This window comes from Corythoichthys intestinalis, chromosome 15 (assembly GCF_030265065.1).
Source record: "Corythoichthys intestinalis isolate RoL2023-P3 chromosome 15, ASM3026506v1, whole genome shotgun sequence".
NCBI lineage: Eukaryota > Metazoa > Chordata > Actinopteri > Syngnathiformes > Syngnathidae > Corythoichthys > Corythoichthys intestinalis.
Genome location: NC_080409.1, coordinates 30,269,586 through 30,289,830, shown reverse-complemented (window position 1 = coordinate 30,289,830; position 20,245 = coordinate 30,269,586). Strand labels below are relative to the sequence as shown.

The following is a 20,245-nucleotide window of genomic DNA, read 5'->3' as shown; positions in this document are numbered from 1 at the left end:
GATTATTCTGAACGATGTTTATGTCGATTGATAATCTGATTTAGTGCTGCAACGATTAATCAATTAACTCGAGTAATTCGATTAGAAAAAAAGCCCGAAATCAAATTTTGCTGCCTCTCAAGGCAAATTTGATTTCATTTCATTAGAGTGGCGTTGTAGTGGTTTGTTTTGAAAGTGTTTACATTTAGTTTTATTGATTTGGGTGAATCCACTGCCCTCTCGTGCCAACAGTGAATATGAAAATCAATCCAGCTGCTCCCTGTAAAGACAAACATAAGGTAAGCTTTTGTCCGAGCTAATGTTTTTTTTATGCCTTTGAAATTTAGTTCACAAATAGCAGGTTTTTTTGGTGAAAATATGTGTTTGAACGATTTTATAAGAGCATTGTAGAAAACAAAACAAAAACAATATAGCATTTTATTGGATTTACCGGTAAACTAGCGTACCTTTACTATGCAAGTTAGCCACTTGTTCTCTTGCTGTACTTTTTTTTTTAAACCGTTAGAGGCTGAGCTCAGATATTTTAAGTTATTTTTAAAAGAAAGTGCAATTCTGCAGAATTTGAAGAAACATTCTGGAATTTTATTTTGTATTCGCATTTAATGCTCTTATGAAAGGGCAATCTTAGCAAGCCTTTGTTTTACATCTCCTAAAATTTATTCTGCACAACACATAACGTGTTCCTAATCCGATTTCTTGATTATTCAAAGTAACTAATTGATAGATTAATCAATTACTGAAATAAATGAAACAAGTTTATTTCATAAATTTTGGAACAGTATAGGCCTAAGCCGAGCGAGCGGAAGACTGAACTGGTCTTTATCCGAGACAAACACGTTGCTGGATATATTGAAGGCTGTTACAATTGTTGAAATACCTGACGGTAGAAAAACATGGAAAATACAGGGAATGATGTTAATGTTTAAAGTAGAAATGGACAGATCAAGTTTTATTGTTATACCACTATTTCCGGTATATTTGGTCAATTTGCCCTTGTCAAAATCATTTGTTCTAACTGAAAATGTGATGCCTGAGTGTCTATGAAAACATTATATCCGATCATAATTTTAATCTGAACACTGATCGGATTAAAGACATTTTGTCCATGTAAACATACATTTGTGTTCAAAATTATTCAACCCCTAGAGTGGATAAGTGTTTTTGCAAGTTTGACAGTCATTTTTATCTTGTTTATATAATCACATTAAAAATGACATGTAAAATAGAATATTCCAATTAATGGCCATTCTGTGATTACCTCATTGACAAAATTATTCAACCCCCCAAGTCCACCACTCTTAAGAACAAAGGTTTCCATCGGGTGTTATCAAACAGCTGATGAAAACGTGCAGATGTGAATGGAACCCTAATAAGCAGCAATTAAGCAGATTTAAAAGGACTTTGACACATGGCTCTTCTTGGCAGTTAATGACATCTTTACAACATGGTGAAGTCCAAGGAATGGTCAAAAGAGGTCATTTCACTTCATAAGCAAGGATGCGGATATAAAAAGGTAGCAAAAGGACAAAACATTTCAAGAGACACAATTGGGAGCATAGTCTGCGAGTTTAAAACTAATGGCACAGAGGAAACGCTACCTGGGCATGGTAGAAAAAGGTCTGCAACTGCTGTGCGATACCTGAAGCGAAAGGTGGAGATGAAGTTATGACAGGACATGTCATACGAAGGTATTAAGGTTTTATCCCAGACAATAAGACACACACTGCGAAATGATGACTTCCATGCAAGAACTCCCAGGCGCACCCCCCCAACTGACTCCAAAGCACAAGTAATATGCCAATAACCATGGGGACAAACAACAAAGGTTTTGCGATACTGTTCTCTGGAGTGATGAGACCAAACTGGAACTTTTTGGGCCAATGGATCAACGGTACGTGTGGAGGAGAAAGAATGATGACTATAAAGAAAAGAACACCTTAACTACTGTGAAGTGGTGGGGGGGGGGGGGGGGGGTCAGTCATGCTCTTGGGTTGTAGATGGAAACTTCAGCGTGTGCAAGGTATCATAAATTCAGTTCAATACCAGGAGATCTTGGATGCAAATGTCATGCAGTCCAAAGGTGAGGCTTGCGTGAGGTTGGACCTTCCAACAGGACAATGATTCTAAGCATACCTCAACATCTACCACATCTTGGTTGCAAAAGAAGTGCTTGAAGATTCTGGAGTGGCCATCGCAACCACCAGACTTAAATCCCATTGAAAATCTCTGGTGGTACTTGAAGAAGGCCGTTGCAGCATGCAAGCCCAAAAATGTTAATGAACTGGAGGCCTATGCCCATCAGGAACGTGCAAAGATACCTGTGGATCACTGCAAGAAAGTTGTGTCAAGCTATGCTTCACGTCTAAAGGATGGAATTGTTGCAAAGGATGTTGTACCAAGTACTAAATTTATACATACCTAAGGGGTTGTCAATGAAGTAATTACAGAAATTGGAATATTCCCCAAAATATTTCTGTTATTTCAGTTGTATTTGTCTATTTGACATGTCATTAATTAATGTGATAATGAACAAGATGAAAAATAAATCTCAAACTTGCAAAAAACACTTATCTACTGTGGGGGTTGAATAATTTTGAACATCTGTACTACTATTTGTGGTATATTTGGTCAATCTGTGCATGTCAAAATAATTTGTTCCAGCTGAAAATGTGATGCCTGAGTGTCTATGAAAACAGTATATCCGATCATAATTTTAATCCGAACATTGACCGGATTAAAGAAATTTTGTCCATGTAAACGTAGCCTGAGTGACTGACGCAGTCTACTTACTAATCAAGGTGTCGAGTTTAGTCCATCCCATTAATGCAACCATCCACTGATAACCCCAACTAAACACTAATGAACACATTCTGTTGTGTTTCTCAGGTTTATTGTCAGGTTATCAAGCAGACCAATCATGTGCCTCAGCCCAACAGCCCAGCTAATCGAGCGCATTGGCACCTCCTCACTTGCATGAGCTGCACTTTCCTTCCCAGTCGCGTCATCCTCCGATATCTTCGCTTCCACTTGAAAAGGTGCATTTTCTGACAGCTTCACCTGTATTTCCTTTAAACTCTTCATCTAAAGTGAACGTGTGTGTATACTCCAGGGTGCGTGAACGCTACCCCAACACAGAGATCGAGCGCTACGCCGCTTTCATCGGAGAATCGCTGAAGAAGACCAAGACTCGTGAGTTTGTACCCTCACAGGAGGAGATCGCCGCCTTGCTGGTTAGGCAGGAAATGAGCACCACTGTTTACTGCCATGGGGGAGGATCCTGCAAGATCTCCATTAACTCGCACACCACAGCTGGAGAGGTGCACGATACTCATATGCAAAAGCCAAAATATCCTGGAAGGATCTGGTGAGAAACTAATATGCTTTTAATACGTTCCTATCAAGGTTGTGGAGAAGTTGATCCGAGGGTTGGCTATGGAGGACAGCAAGAACCTTTTTTCTCTTTTTGAGCACAATTCTGTGACTGATCGAGCTTTGGAGAGCAGAGTCATTGTGGCAGATGTTTTAGCCAAGTTTGAAAGGTACGTCTTGTCAAAACATTATTCATTTCCGTATTTTCGGATCATAAGTCGCAGTTTTTTTACCATAGTTTGGCTGCGGGTGCAATTGTACTCAAGAGCGAGTAGGATGTGAAATTATTAAATGGATGTTCACTCGCTCATTCGCCCCTCCCAGTCAAAATGAATTGCATGTCTAATGCCGTCAAAGAGCAAAGCTTCCCCATCCCAATGCATTTTCTAGTCCATCAAAGTGTATGTGACATGACAAAAAAAAAACTCAAATAGCATTATTATTCGAATTAAAATCATATTTTGAGACGATTCAACTATATATATACAACATACTGGCAAAGCACAGATGACGACACATGAGTCTTTAAATCTGCCATTTAGCTCCTCCTGTCATTATAGCGCTCTGGCGCCTCCATCTTCGTGATGACGTCAAAGAATGAGCAATTTCAGCGGATTTAGCTTTGAGCCCAATGGCGGAGGAGGAAGCGTTTTGAAGCGATTCTGGTTCAAGTGTGGATCTTTCAATTAATATTGTCAATCCAGAGGAAGCCTATGGCATACAGCCATATACTGTATGTTTGAGTCGTATTTCGAGGAGGAGGGAGATTCAGAACGACATCAAACACGAGGCAAATGAGTAGAGCATACTGTAAAATGTCATTGTTTTTTTTCTCTGTAATATTTTTACTATTGTATATATTTTTAATATTGTATTTTTTTTTTCCTCGATCGCCAGATAAATTATATGGTCATGACAAATAACAGTCTTGTGCTAAATAAAATATGAAATATTAAAAATGCATGTATTCAGTACTGCAGGGCTAAATTACTGCATAATGGTCAAAACTGCCAACTTCTTAAACCTCCTGAGCAGTATTCTATGCCACCAGAATTAGTCCGGCTCTTGTCATTTCCCAGGGGGAACTCTGAGAGGGAGAAAAGAGTCTAAACTAAGGGGGAATGTGAGATCTTGGGCACATGCTAACCTGAACAAGGGGCTCTTCCAAGTCGCTTCCTCGCCTCTCGAAAACGAAAAATCACACAAAACTACCCCGATTCATGTCACGCACAGCGACGGAGGTGATTGCCTTCACCGATCGGCCAGCTCCCAGCGGCGAGCAAGTTTCAGCTCGTCGTTCCCCTGCAGTGGCCCTGGCAAGCAGGCAGTGCTCGTCGTCGGGGATGCAGCAGAGGAATGAACACTGAAAATGGAGCATTCTCGGTGGACAAACGGGCCGAAATTGGAGCGCGTGGCTGCCCGAGCCCAAGCTGAGTGTAGCGCTTTCAAGGCGGGCACGCGAAGAGGGCCGAGGGGGGTGGAAGTCTCGACACAATGGAGAACCGGTGACGAAAGCGCGTGGCTGCCTGAGCACAGGCACTCCCGCTTTCATTGGCGGGCGACCATGGTGTGCGACAAGCTGGCGGTCGTCGGCCACTAACGCCTTCTCAGTGGGCAGGGAGCATTGTCACCCACAAAATGCAAGCCACCTCCTTATTAAAACGTGTGCCATGATCCCAGTATTTGACATTATGAAATACGTCGCTTACTCACTTCCTCGTCAGTCCAATGGTCCCTTGATTGTTTGACCTGTTTTGCCCATTCTTCATGGTGAACAGGATCTTTGGAAACCCAGAAAGGCTCACACCACTCTCCCTGGTGTAGGGAGAAAAGCCTGCAGCACATTGGGCTGGCGTGACGCGAAAAATAAACGAATTAATCAGAAAAATCAGCTGAATCTGCTGTCCTTCTGCATACAATAATATGGCTGTATAGAGGAGATGATGTCATTCATTGACGTCATATTCGCCATCTTTCTCAACCAGAGACTCTAGCCGGAAGTCAGTCATTTTCATGGCGCGGGATTCAAAAAGTTGAATAAATATATCGATCGCTTCCACAAACATCCAAGCAGTCCATTTCATTTAGGAGAATAAAATAGCGCTTGTAAATGAAATAAACATGCTTTCTGGTGTCACATGCACTTTATCAAGGTGTTTTGCTTCCAGGCTTGCTGGCAGTGAGGAAGAGGAGGAAGAAGGAGAATGGAAGCTGTATTTCAAGCTCTACTGCTTCTTGGATGTGGAAAGCATGCACAAAGAAGGAGTGGAGTTTGCCTTCATGTTTGAACAGGTGAGCCTCTCATCTAACTACCTACTTACAGACCAGTAAACTCAGCTACGTTCCTAACTGTTCTCCTATCAAGAAATCTTTTCCAAGTACTGTTTATGGCATCATATTTTCTAGTCTTTCTTAGTCACCTCACTCTTCTTCTCCTTGCATTCAAGGCTCACGAGTCTCTCATCAGCGGACATTTCCCAGCGTCTGAGGAGACGTTGCAGCATCTGGCCGCTTTAAGGCTGCAGTATCTCCACGGTGACGGGGCCGGCAGGGCTGGCTGGAGTCTGGGAACCGTATATCCAATCGGACGTCTCCGCAGCCGCATCATACATTCCACCAAGCCTGGCGTGGGTTCTGCAAGCGTAACGGCGGGAGGAGGAGGGACAGCGGACAGTAAGGCAGCGGCGGGGGGGCCGGGTGGTGTGGGCGGCGCAGTGGAGAAACGCAAAACGCCGAGCTTCTTGGACGGCACGCTGAGGAGGAGCTTCAAGACGGGGTCACTAAAGAAACAGAAGGTATGTGAGAAACGACAGTATCCAGACAGGTTATCAAGGGAGTGTTAAGTAATTCCCTAGTTAAAAACACATCCGGAGTGTTTTTCTCTCCTCCAACAAGGCCGTTGTTGCTGATAAGTTATTGTTTTCGTGGTATACAGCGGCACAGTGAATTTTCACTGAGTCTCACAAGTGGTTAACTTGTGGGCTGAAACCAGCCTGCTTATTTGCATATACTTAATAAAAAGCGTGCGATTGTCGGAGGTCGGGACAAATCTTCTCAAAGGCATCCTCGGTCATTCGAGAACCGAGTGTGTGTGTGTTTAAATGTGTTTAGTAAAGCTGCAACTAACGACTATTTTTATAATCGATTAATCAGACGATTAATTAAACAATTAATCAGATAGTTACGTTTTTTTCAATTGTTTTAGGCATGTTATAAGTAACAATGAAGATAAAATAAATGACTGTTTCCTTCAAAAATATTATTTTATCACATCTTTCCTGACTGTAGTCTGCAACTGTACTGTTTTAAGTACATAAAACAAGTTTTTAATAAAGGTCCTGAGTATAAAACATAAAAAGAATTTCTAAGTCTGATTATCATGATCGCTAACTAGCTTAGCGCTCCGTGCTAAATAGTAACGTTTCATCAACAAAGAATACAAACAAAAGCTTCATTTACTCACCTCTGACGGAGGCACACTGCATCTTACAACACACGACTCAAGGCAATATAACTCTCGCGTAAATATTAATGATTCAGCAACTAAACCTGAATGTAGCAGCGAACTCTCTCTCTTGCTCTAATCACTGGTGCGCGCGTGTAGCCTCACATAACACAAACAAGGACCCAAACAGGACTCCTCATAGCTGCCGGCAAAAATTGATGATCAAATTTGTTGGAAACTTAATTTACAGTGATCCCTCGCTACTTTGCGCCTCAAACATCACGCCCTCAGTCCATTGCGGATTTTGTTTCAATTAAGAAAATAAATGAATACAGTATTTTATAGAGATGTCTCGATCAGATCACATACAGCCTCTGACTCTCCCGCCTGCTGCTTTTCTTGCTCACCAGGCAGCTGCAGCTTGTTAAGTTAACGATGAGTGACAAAGGTGCTGCTTTGAACTTGCCAGAGAAGCTTGGGAGTGCAACATTTCAAAGGCGCCGACTCGTTTAACTTGTTAAAAATTGGCTGTAGTTTGCTGTGGCAAATCACTGTGTGGTGATGTGTGGTGTTCTAAGTAGGCATGTGCCGATATGAGATTCTGATGGTATTGTAACTTTAAGCAAAAATATCACGGTATCACAGGATTGCAATTACAGTCCTAAAATGTGTTGCTTTGAGATATCTGGGTTAAAAAAAAAAAACATTTTTCCATTGAGCAGGATTTTTCTTTTTCAAAACATACTAGCAATTTGGAACATAAGTATAATGTTAAGTTAACTAAACTAAAAACAAATATTCTATAATAAAATTAAAACAAATGCAGTCCTTTAGGTGAGCGTAAACCCACAGCTTAACATTATTATATTCACAACAAAAATAATTATTTTCCATAAAAAGCGCCTGTGTATTGTGTATGACTCGTATCGTGTTTACATTATACACACACTCTCTTTCTCAACACAGACAGTTGCTAGAGAGAAATAAATACGTGTTTTACCATCACTAGACAAACTAAACAAGCTGCTACTAAGGTAGCACGTTCTTGATAGTATTTACCAACCTTTAATTTTGTATAAATGCAAAATCATACTGGAGCAATCACCTCCTCAGCAGCCACCTTCCGCAAACATGTTTTACATGTTAGTTGGCCTTCCTCCTCTAAGCCACGGCTGTCTGTAACTTTTCAGTAGCCATAGTATTCCCATAACAGCGATTTAGTTTGCTTCTACTAGGGGGTAAAGTTCAGGAGTTTCACCTCCTCCAGCCATCGTGTAGCACAGCTGACTCACTGACACTGAGTAACAACCAGTGTGGGAGGATTGAGCCTTGCAGCTGCAAGCGATGGATTTCTCCCTGCAGTTATGGTACATAAAAATTAGCTACTACCTTAGGGACGTTATGACAAAAAATATTTGCGGTTTTGAAACTGTGACATTTTCATACCACTGTATACCTTGAAACCGGTTATCGGCACATGCCTAGTTCTAAGCAGCGTGAGTGAATTTGGGAGGACTCACTCAAAGAAGCATTTAATAAAGAATTATATACCATAATTTCCGGACTATAAGCCGCTACTTTTTTCCTTCATTTTGAATCTTGCGGCTTATCGTGCAGTGCGGCTTATTTGTTGATTTATTTGGGTTAATAGGTAACACTTTATTTGACAGGGGTGTCAGAACACTGTCATAAAACCGTCATTAATGGCATGACACGATCATGGGCCTTAATGATTGCTCATGCAGTAGAATAGAATAGAATAGAATAGAATAGAATAGAATAGAATAGAATAGAATAGAATAGAATAGAATAGAAAAGAAACTGTCATCCGGCAAATTATATCACTAACGCCATTTATGTCCACCTTGCATCTTTTACATCCATTCAAAAGTGAGATAATTTGCCGGATAACACTAAATGACATGTGTTATAAGCATTCACTAATGCCCAGGACAGTGTTATGTCATAATTATGATTGTCTTATGACAGTCTTATGGCACCACTATCAAATAAAGTGTTACCAAATACCATAACTAGCAAGTAATGAAACAACTGGAACAGTAACTGAAGAAATAATTAGCACAGAACATTTATTGTGATTCTGTAGCACTGCAATGCATGCTAGGAGGCATGTTGGACAACAACAGTGTTGACAGCAGGTGGCAGCAGATGTTGACTGTCTCCCACAAGGGAGCAGTGATGGCCAAATGAAGCTTCTCGAAGCAATGACGCTTTGCAGCCAATTAGTTCAAAGCTCCATGGTGGTTTATTTGGTCTTATGGCAGTCGTATGATGCCGCTGTCAAATAAAGTGTTACTGGTTAATATCTTTTGCTGTAAATTTCCCATAATAGAGTGAGGACAGCTGAGGCTTATAGACCCTACTCACGTGACGTCACAGCCACGCCCCCGCGCCATGTTGTCCGTATATTCGTCATGTTAATGCATTAGCGCTTCGTAAATTCCTCCTATTATGGCGTGTTTTTCTGCTCGTTAACATTAATAATCAAAATGGTGAAGTCGTGTGTGGCGGTCGGTTGCAAAAACAGAGAAGATAGATGGAGAGACTTTAATTTTTACCGTATTCCGAGAGACCCGAAGAGGAGACCGAGATTGACTGCTGCAATTCGACGAGAAAACTGGGCTCCAAACGACTACCACAGATTATGTAGTAGTCATTTTATATCTGGTAAGATGCATTTAATATATATTTACAGGGTTTTGGGCTGACAACCACAATTAAGATCATTGCTAGGCTAATCGCTGACAACATACACTCAGACATTGTGAATGAACTACCTGAAAATATATAATTATAAGGGGATAATCAGACAGTTGTCATACAATTAATTTACAATTTCACTATTGAGGTCAAAAGCCAAAAAATAAATTCAACTAGGGACAATCTGGAGTAGTGCTATCGCACTTCATATTTATTACATATTATATATGTATGTAGTGAGAGTGCTATCGCTAAACCATATAAACATTAAAAGCCCTAGCTCCATTGACAAATGATATGAAATACATTAGACTTGACAGTGAAGGTTAGCAAGAACAAAAGATTTTGAATTGAAAATTTCGTAACTCACCTTCCGAGCACAAGATTCCTGCCGAATTTTCGTGTACGAGGACCTGTTTCACCCAACCAGCAACGTAGCATTTATAAGCCTCCAAGCTCTTAAAGTTTTTCAAACTTTCGTGAGAATAGGCTGGTTTTGTGTGGACAAGATAGTTGTAAATATCAGGATAGCAGATGTCAGGCGAAGCCAGCGGGTCGAAAAACATCGATTTAGGCATCAAATACGGATCTGGCGAATGGATAAATTGAAGCTTTTCCACGTAACACCTTTTATGCAATGCATCCAATGAGTTTACAGCGTCAGATAACACCGGGGCTTCCATGAATTGCTCTATAACTTGCTCGACTAATTGAAAACAATGAGAATAGGTCTAAAACATAGGTACAATATGGCAGCCGGAAACAGCGACACGCCCATTTTCTGACGTAGGTGAGTAGGGTCTATAGTCCAGTGGAGTTTATCTATGAACAAATGCCGTTTTCGTGCCAAATTTGGTGGGTAGCGGCTTATAGTCAGGTGCGCCTTATAGTGCAAAAATTACGGTACTTTTGGGGAAAAAAACATGTCTTAAATGTATCTCTTTCCAATGCTCAATCTGAATAAATACATGGATCACACATCATTGGGTTTTTTTGCTTTTTTATGTAAATGCATTTCAATTATCGCTCATCATAACCCGTGAAAAACGAGGGATCACTGCATTCTTTGACTTAATCGGTTAGTTGTTGCAGCCTTAGTGATTAGCTTGGAAATTTATTGTTTTCTTTTTTGCTTTGGGATTCTGTCGTCATATTCTGTCCATTTGAGAGAATTCGAAAACCTGTAACCAGAGGAATTCAGCTCCGACTTTCTTTGCCATTACAAGATCAATTGTAATAAATGTGCAGGTGGAAGAAGAGCAGATGCTGGAGATGTGGGTGAAGGAGGAGACATCGGCCACACGCACCAGCGTGCTGGAGAAGTGGACACGGCTGCAGGGCATGGCGCAGCACCAGGCCATGCTCAAATACATGAGCATCATCAAGGAGTGGCCCGGATACGGATCTACTCTCTTTGACGTGGAGGTAATGACAACAAACAAATTCACTACCCTCATTTATTGAAATCATTTCTGATCATATAACTTTGCTCCAGTGTAAGGAAGGCGGTTTCCCCCATGACCTGTGGCTGGGCGTGAGCGCCGACAACGTGTCTGTCTACAAGCGAGGCGAACCCAAACCGCTGGAGACATTCCAGTATGAGCACATCACATTTTTTGGCGCCTCGCAAATCTACACCTACAAGATCATCGTAGACGAGAGGGAGATGTTCTTTGAGACGCCACTGGTGAATTTAATTCATTTTTACTTCAAACTTTTAGTCGTCATTCAGCTAATATTGATATTTGTCTTTAGGTTGGCGAGATCACCAAGATCATGAGGGCTTACATTAACATGATGGTGAAAAAACGCTGCAGCATCATGTCGGTCACCAGCGTTGCCAGCTCGTGGGTGAGGTGATTGCGGTTGGGCATTCAAAGCCATAGGTTTTCCCTAGCGGCTAACGATGCCCCTCCTGGACTGAGGCAGTCACACTAATCCTTGCCAAGCATAGAAAATCAACGCTGAAAGCAAATGGATTCATGAGAGCGGGTCGGATACATTTCATTGGAGCATGAAACTTGAACCTGGATTTTGGAGGACAGTCCTTTCACACACACGACAATTACCCAGTGATAGCCCTTGCATGTAGATGTTCAAATCCAATCCAAATTCTCAGACGTCCGTCTTTGTGGGCCTCAAGCGCAAAGCAGCCATTACCTGTTCTGTCCTACATTGATCCAGGACCCAGGGGGTCTTCGACAGAAGCAAGGATATACCCCAAGAACCTCGCATTTGTTGGGGGGTCTATATTCAAGCATTTTGGGGTAGTGTTCACACTGGTTGTAGGAGAACCACCACTTAAAACCCACAGAGAGGGCTAATGTCCAGGTGTTCTACCCACCAGATCGCATGGGTCTCGGCTTCTTCATTGGACGTGGTAGTAGTCCATTCCAGCATCTAACCCCATGATCTGGGGCCTTGATGAGGGCATCGTCCTGGGCGTGATTTCTTCATCCAAGACCAGGGGTCTCCAAACTATTCCACATCAGGCCGCAGTGGGTGCTGGATTTCTTTCCAACAAATCTGCCATGCCTTGACTTGGTTTGTGATTACTCATTGATTTCACCTGTTGTGGCCTGCTCCTTGTGTCTTGACCGATCTGCCGCCTCTTGTATCAACCACCTTTGTCTCATTGTCTCGTTACCCCTGTATTTAAGTTCCCCATGTGCTTTCTGTTCTTGTTGGGTCTTTGTCAATCCACATGTCTATCTGAGCATCAGCCTCATCAACGTTCTTGCCCTTGTTATAACTGGATCCCTGCCTTTGTTAGTTTTGATATCTTTTGTTTGGTCCTCTTGGTTTTTGTTTGTACTTTGTTTTTTTTTGTTAGCTATCAATGAACATTTTTGAATTTTCCCCCACCTTGCCTCACCTCCCCATTTCCCCTGCATTGAGTCCACCTTACCCCACCTTGTCAGGCATGCTGGCGGCCGTCAGTCCTACCTTACCGCACCTGCCGACACAGCACGTTTTTCTGGACTCCGATTTTTCAGACTTCAAGGAGGATCATAATTTATATGATCTTCCATATTCAGACACATGGATTGACAAAGACCCAACAAGAAAAGACAGCACATGGGGAACTTAAATACAGACATGGGGTAACAAGACAATGAGAGACAGGTGGTTGATACAAGAGGCAGCGGATTGGTCAAGACACAAGGAGCAGGCCACATCAGGTGAAATCAATAGGTAATCACAATGACCAGACACACTAGGGCAGGGGTCCCCAACCTTTTTTGCACCACGGACCGGTGTGATTTGGGTTTTTTTTTCACGGACCGGTGTTTGGTCAAATATTCCCCCCTTATAAAATTTTGCTACCAAAGCTTTTATGACGGTGAAAAAAAGCCCTCTTTTATATTCAGTTGGACTCTCAATGTTATCCAACGGTGCTAAAAAACTATTTACATCATAAACAGACATGTGCAACACGAAAATAGCGTAAATTAATGCTTAACGACACGGCGAAGTCGTTAAGTGAGACAGCTGCAAGCAGTTGTTGTGTGCAGTTAACATGAGTAACGTAAGTTCATATTCCTTTCTTTAAAGAAAGTTTGTAGTGTGTACTTTTGAATCGCTGCATTTGCGGTCATTTTTAACGTTGCGCCCGTGCCAAATTTGTCAGAACACCGGCAATGTGCGGCAGAAAAATACAGCAAATGTGAAATAACATTTGTTTTTAGCCCCGTCGTGTTAAGTGCAGGGAAAATACAACTCACCCGCTGAATCAGTGGGAGGCCTGAGCTTGTTTTATTGAGATGAGATGGTCCCGAGATGGGAGAGTGAGAGAAGCTAGCTTCACAAAGATACGATGTTGGAAATTATAGCACAGTTTTCACTGCGCTCCTAGCGATATCAGGATATTCCGAAATGACTTTAATCCATAACCTCGGTAGAGCTGTTGTCTCAAATGTACGTTAAAGGTCGCCGTGATTTGTAATCACTACAAGCTGATATTCCTGTTGCACAGACATGCTCGAATCACTCGGTTTATTCACATACGGGTCACGAATCCACTCCTTCGCAGTTCATGGGTCTTTAGTTATTGGGAAGTAGCATAGATCTTGTTTTCTTCGAATTGTAGGCTCATCTTCTGGCTCGTCAGGTGCCCTTTCCCCGTAAAAAATGTCCAAAGACGTCTGTTTTTCAGTCGTTCTAGTGTGGGGGCTAATTATTTCCGGGAACAAATGTGATGCGCCCGCCCTACGTCATACGTTATTATCGAGGCCAAGCGCACATTGATATACAAAACAAGATGTACTGTTAACAGTCCAATCAATGCATTTCTATGACGACCTCCTATCCTGTTGTTGTATATCTAGAGTAGACAGGGATATTCGTGTGTTAAGCGGCACAGGCCAAAGTCAGTCGGCCAGAGTGCAGACGTCAATAAATTATTTATTATTTCTGCGTGGCCTGGTACCAAATGCACCGCGGACCCGGTCGTTGGGGACCCCTGCACTAGGGCATAATCTTAACAAAACTCAATTTAAGGCATGACAAAAACAGTACAACACCTTTGCACCAGTCTGGTGTCTTTACAAGTGTAATCAGTTGATTGTAGTCAGGTGTTAATTATTTTAGCAGAAACCTAATTGGTTAAATGGTCTGTGCTCGATCCTTAAGAACAAAAACCAGGACCCACAGCGGCCCTTGAGGACCAGTTTGGGCCTCCCTGTCCTAGACGCTTCAAAGATCTATGAGATTGGGAAGAGGGGGAGGCTATGTCTTGGGATATTCCTTTCCTGAAACCAAGAGGGGCTGCCTCTGGGGACCTAGGTTACGGTTCTCTCCCAGGATACCAGCCTGTCAGACTAAAGACCACTTCCTATTGTGTTCCAGTTAGGGGGACGGATCTTGTGGTGAGGTCCCCAAAATCAAAGGGCGCTACTTCTGAGGACTCGCGGTTGGGGATTAATTTCTTCCACTCCAGGAACCAGGGTGTTGCTTCCCTCTAAGGCCCCAGGTTATGGCTCTCTTTTTTTGGACTCCACCACTCAACGATCTAGTCGAGCCTACCGTTCTAGATCTACAGTATATAACAAGACCACTCTAGCCCCATGATCCAAGGAGTGCAGTCTCACCCACAGGAACCCCAAGCACCAAGGAGGGGCAAGCTTCTAGGACCCAGGGATGGGGGCGTACCCCTGTTCTGTTGCACTGCCAGACATTCTGCTTCAAGCTCTCTCGAGTCTCTCTCTTTCTCTTCTCGTGCATTCGTCCCAACTCCCGTCGCGGGTTATTAAGTTACAGTGTTGAATTCTTGCTTGCTTTTGTTGGTATTCACTGTATGTAAAATCACATTTACACGTTTGTCATTTGAGTGCGGGGTCTTTTCTGTTTGGAGAAGGAGGAAACAAAGAAGCCATTCACTCACCAGTGCCACTGTGTGGACAAAAGAAGATACTACAGCCAAAAACAAAGCTGCTTCGAATACTTTGGAATTATATCAAGGAAGACAATATGTGTGTTTTGACTTTATTTTGGCACAAAAACTTAACCAAGTTTTATTGTTTGTGTATTGTATATCAGGTATAATAAGAGTTATTAACTTTTGGGCAGGCACAGCATTCCTAGTGTAAGATAAGAGCAATTGAAATGGTGTCATTCACTGGCAGTGCCATTTTTGTGATTCACAGAGAAACACTATGTTTTAAGGAAGTTATCTTTTTTTTTACGCTATTAGTACTGTATACTCTTGTCATGGTCATGCTGTTTTCTTTAAAACAAAAATGACATAAGCGCACCACTTTGGTTAGGTTCATACCGTAGGTCTTAATGCATGAATCCAATTTTTTCGTGTTTTTCCGACTCGAGCGAGGCATTAACTTGACGGTCTGAATGGTAAAGTCTCATAAAAGTGGACCATTTTAAATCTTATCTAAGTCACTTTCGAATGTCGTTCAAATCCGATTTGGGCCACATTTTTCCGGAATGTGGCTGCGGTCTGAACTGTCAAGTCCCCCGAATCGGAATTCATGTGGCAATTACGTCAGCAAAGAGCGAGAGAGACAGGGCGCTACGGCAGCAGTGCATTAGCATTAGCAATTAGCTTGAACACGGCTTCTAGGGAAGATGCGGGTTTGACAACAGATATGACAGAAAAAATCGGAATTGTGCATTAAGACCTGCAGTATGAACCTCGCCTTGTACGTCTGTGATTCCATGGAACTTAACTTACTGGTATTTATGTTATTACTTGTGTAACAACACCTTTGCTAAAGGTGCTGTGTGTGGTATGCTGCTGTGTGTTTGTGTATGGGTGTTGCAATCCAAATTGCATTATATGGGAAAAGAAATGAAGAAAAGTAACACGTGTATTACTCGGATATGAGATGTATTTAGTATATGACTAAGCAAACGATGGTGTTGTGATTGTGTGTTAAAGGTAAGAAAGCATGGGGAATTATTGAGTGGGGGGGAGGGTGGGATGGAGGTTATTTATTATATTACTATACTGTAATGATGATGTTGAAGGAGGACTGCGTCACGTGTTTAAAAAAAAATGATGGTTCAAAAGGTGCTTACTGCATTCCCTCAAATTGTGGCATTGGCATATACCGTAATTTTTGTAATATAACTCAGTTGTTGTTTTTTTTTTTCATATTTTGACCAGGGGTGCGACTTGTTGTTATTGCTGTCCATTTAAGACAAACAAACGCCTCTCGCGTAGGGTAGTAAGTACTTCATTGATGCATTTGTTCAACTAATATAGTAGCGTCAAACAGTACATAATCATTTTATTAAGATGCCTTCCTTGGTCACCATTTGAGGAAATATGAATGAAACTGTGAAGGGACAGAAATATGGATTTTGCATAACAGTGCTGGTTTGTGTGTCTGTTTGGACTGATAGTGATGTCATTGCGTAATGAGAGATGAACCTAGCAGATCGAGGCCACCTATACTGTCATCTGTCTTTATCATTAATTGGGGGAAATACTAAGGTCAAAACCTTCAATTTATCGGAACGTATCGACTTTTCTATTGTACTCTTACGCTGCTTATTAAAACCAGGGGTGTCCAAACTACAGCCCTTTACAAAAACCCGAAAGGTCCTCAAAGTGCTTTACAACAACGACAAACATAGTTCATGATAAATAAAACGCAGGAAAGTCCCGTATTGGTCGAATATAAGACGGTGTTTTTTGCATTGAAATAAGACTGAAAAAGTGGGAGTTGTCTTGTATTCGGGGTCAAGACATTATACCCATTCACGACGCTAGATGGCGCCAGATATCATTGAAGCGATGTTCTGTCATGACAGATCTCAGCTACTCTCAAGTTTAACCAGTTGTATTATTTTATTGCAATATTTTTCCTTATTCAGATTTGTTTCAAGACTACAGTTACAGTTAGACTTCACTTTAGTGGTTAATGCAGTTATTTCAATTTTGTTGTTTTATCACAATAGATTGGTTTATTACATTTCAAAAACCAGAAGCCATTTATTTACGAATGTGATTGCATTTTAGTTTAAATGTTCAGATATTAAGATTTGAATGAGGCAAAATAACATGCTTTTTCTCTCAAATATATTGTTATATTCATTTGTTTCAGATGTACTGTAATTATTTTCTGTATAAAAATTAATTTGGTGTTCAAAAAGTCTTTTTTAAAAGTTGAGTCTTGAAAAAGAGGGGATGGTCTTATAATCTTATATTCGGGCCAATACGGTACATAATACGTAATATGACTTTAATCTCGTAATATTACGACTTTTCTCGTACTAAAATTACGACTTTTCTCTTGAATATATGACTATAAATGACTTTATTCTTCCTTTGTTTGGCCCTAATACTCCATTGTGCTAAAATAATCTCTTCTGAGGAAAAAAAAAAAACATTAATTTCATCCAGAGGTAAAAATTAACATTGATCATGTTTTAATGCCATTGACGGCGATTGTTAGATCGCTTCTAGCTCCTCTCAGTTGAAATGGATTGGACGTTTACCACCGTCAATGGTAGTGAATGAGTTAAAAAAAAGATTAATTATGTAATAATAAATATGAGCTAGAAACAGACTGACCTTTTCCATGTTGGGCTTAATGCAGCGGATAAAGAAAGGATTGGATGCACTCAGGGTAGCCATGAGCGCATGCAGCGAGTCCTGAAGAAAGGAAAAAGTCATACACAGTCACTCCTTGAGATATGAGTTCACTTTTTTCCTTTTTGTCAATATGTTGCATTTTACAAAACCACTTGAGTTTTTTTATCTACACGTGCTTGCTGCACGCACCCTGAACTGGGAGCTGACAGTAGGTGTTCTGTCATGACAGATCTCAGCTACTCTCAAGTTTAACCAGTTGTATTATTTTATTTCAATGTTTTTCCTTATTCAGATTTTTTTCAAGACTACAGTTACAGTAAGACCTCACTTTGATGGTTAATGCAGTTAATGCAATTTTGTTGTTTTATCACAATAAATTGATTTATATTTTAAAAACCAGAAGCCATTCATTTACAAATGTGATTGCACTTTAGTTTACATATTTAAATGTTCAGATATTAACATTTGAATGAGGCAAAATAACATGCTTTTTCTCTTAAATATATTGTTATAATCATTTGTTTCAGATGTACAGTACTGTAATTATTTTCTGTATAAAAACTTGGTGCTCAAAAAGTCTTTTTTTCAAACTTGAGTCTTGAAAAAGAGAGGGTGGTCTTATAATCTTATATTCGGGCCAATACGGTACTATATAATGTCATTAAGAAAAAAATGAAAACAATAACGCATCGCGATAAAAGTCAAAACAGCAAATAAAACAATAAAATCCGAAACATTAAAACCCTTAAGAAATAAAAGCAGGCTACCCTAATCTGGAGGAAAAAGCGAGTCTGCAAAAGTTGGTTTTTAACCGTGGTTTAAAAAGGCCTAGATTCGTAATGGTGCGGATTTCAGGGGGCAGGTTATTCCAAAACCTGGGGGCAGCAACCGCCAAAGATCGGTCTCCCCACTGTTTAAATCTCGACCTCGGAACTTGCAAAAGAAGCTGGCTGGTAGAACGAAAAGCCCTGCCAGAGTTACAGAGGGTTAAAATTTCCGATAAATAAGAAGGAGCCTGGTCATTAATACAATTAAAAACAAACGGTAAAAGTTGAAAATGAAATTAGCATTGAACATGGTCCGCACAAGAGGCTGAGTTCAGCCTACATTCTGTTGCACTCCTCAGGTTAAACTCTAGATGGAGCAAGTCACTTAAACATTTACTCTGTTAGCTTTGGGCAAAACATAAAAGCATGTTTTAATCATAAAATCAAAGCATGTTTCAAACATAATCCAATGTGAAAAATTGAGCTCCCTTGGTTGTGATTCTCTTGATTTTTTGCTCTCGCTGGACATTTTCTCTTTGTTCTGCAGTTTGTTTCAGTAGAGTAAATATACAGTTAAAACATAGTGTAAAACATGCTGTAAATATATATTTTCTTTGCAACATCCTTATAACTCTGGTTTATTTTGTTGCTGGTAGCACTTAAGTCATTCACTGACATTAAAAGATTTCAACTGGGAAGGTCGGAATTGAGTGATCATGTTTCACTGCCATTGATGGCACCTCCCAGGCACATACTGTACCTGTCATCCCGAGGTCGTTGTCAATCTTACAAATAGTGACGTATGCCCTTACAAATTGGTGACTAATCTTACAACGTTGTATATAGCGTGCAATATGAAATAAAAATAGAACTCAATTTTTAAAATAATAAGAATTTATTGGTAATATTGTAACATATAACCTGGTGCAATAAAAGAACAATCAATATCTTCAGCTACATGATGATTACTCAAATTTAACAGTGACTTTTGTTATAATTGCATGTAGCACTTTTGGGAATTTCTATCATGTCTTTTGATGGCTGCACTTTAATGTCACTTCAACTCGCAATTCAGTTTGACTTGAAGGTAGTTTGTTAGTGTGTCCAACTATAAATCAAAAAGGTCAATTGATAAAATGAACTTACAAATGCAATCTTTGAGTCAGGGAACATTTCTTTTGCTAATTCTGAGAAGTGATCAGCAATAGTTGCGGGCAAATTGTGTTCGGCAACAAATTGGCAGAAGAAAATCTCCGATTTTGTCACTTTTCATTCTGCAGACTTCATCTTTATGACCGGTGTTGTTAATCTTACTTTTAAAAAGTAATTAATTACAGTTACAAATTACTTCTCCCAAAAAGTAATTGAGTTAGTAACTCAGTTACCTGAGTGTAAGAGTAATTAGTTACTTGGCAAAGTAACTGGTGTTACCTTTCATGTTTTTTTTTTTCTTCATTTAAAAAAAAAAAAAAACCTGACAAAAAACATAGTAACCTTTGCTATGTTTGGAAGTCAGTTAAAGTTGTGAATCAACTGTGAAAGTTGTTAAAATTGGTACCGTTTTTGCATTAGTTCCCTTCTGTCTACTTTCGACGTGAAAGTTTGAAAACTGTTTCATCATTTAAAGATAGATTCAAGTCAAGATTTTACTAATTTAGGAGTATTTTAGATAAAAAGTTACTTAGGTTCGCTAGGAACGTTCACTACAACAGAGCCTTTCTGAGAAGTCTACTGCTTTAAAATGGCGGCTGTTTACTAACGCCGCCTAGCCTGTCATTTCGCATGTAGTTCTATATGCATGTGATATCTAGGCGTAGATTGTAGGCTGTCGGCTACAGTCAGGAAATATTGGAGCCACCTAGCCTAGCATCGCATTTGCTACAGCTT

At 40.5% G+C, this 20,245-nt stretch overlaps 1 protein-coding gene across 3 annotated transcripts in view; it reads left to right on the top strand.

Annotated features, from left to right (window-relative positions):
* myo10l1 (myosin X, like 1) overlaps positions 1 to 15,952 on the top strand; it is an 81,091-nt gene extending 65,139 nt beyond the window's left edge. For 2 of the 3 annotated variants that reach the window (XM_057859007.1, XM_057859006.1), the window contains 8 exons: positions 2,887 to 3,035; positions 3,110 to 3,317; positions 3,403 to 3,539; positions 5,538 to 5,661; positions 5,817 to 6,164; positions 10,784 to 10,960; positions 11,031 to 11,222; positions 11,291 to 12,626. In XM_057859007.1, the coding sequence (XP_057714990.1) occupies positions 2,887 to 3,035; positions 3,110 to 3,317; positions 3,403 to 3,539; positions 5,538 to 5,661; positions 5,817 to 6,164; positions 10,784 to 10,960; positions 11,031 to 11,222; positions 11,291 to 11,395 (1,440 nt within the window). In that variant the 3' untranslated portion in view covers positions 11,396 to 12,626. Of the gene's footprint in view, positions 1 to 2,886; positions 3,036 to 3,109; positions 3,318 to 3,402; positions 3,540 to 5,537; positions 5,662 to 5,816; positions 6,165 to 10,783; positions 10,961 to 11,030; positions 11,223 to 11,290; positions 12,627 to 12,717 lie in introns of those variants that run through there. The other variant, XR_009067114.1, reaches the window with a different exon arrangement.
* Positions 15,953 to 20,245: the final 4,293 nt, after the last annotated feature.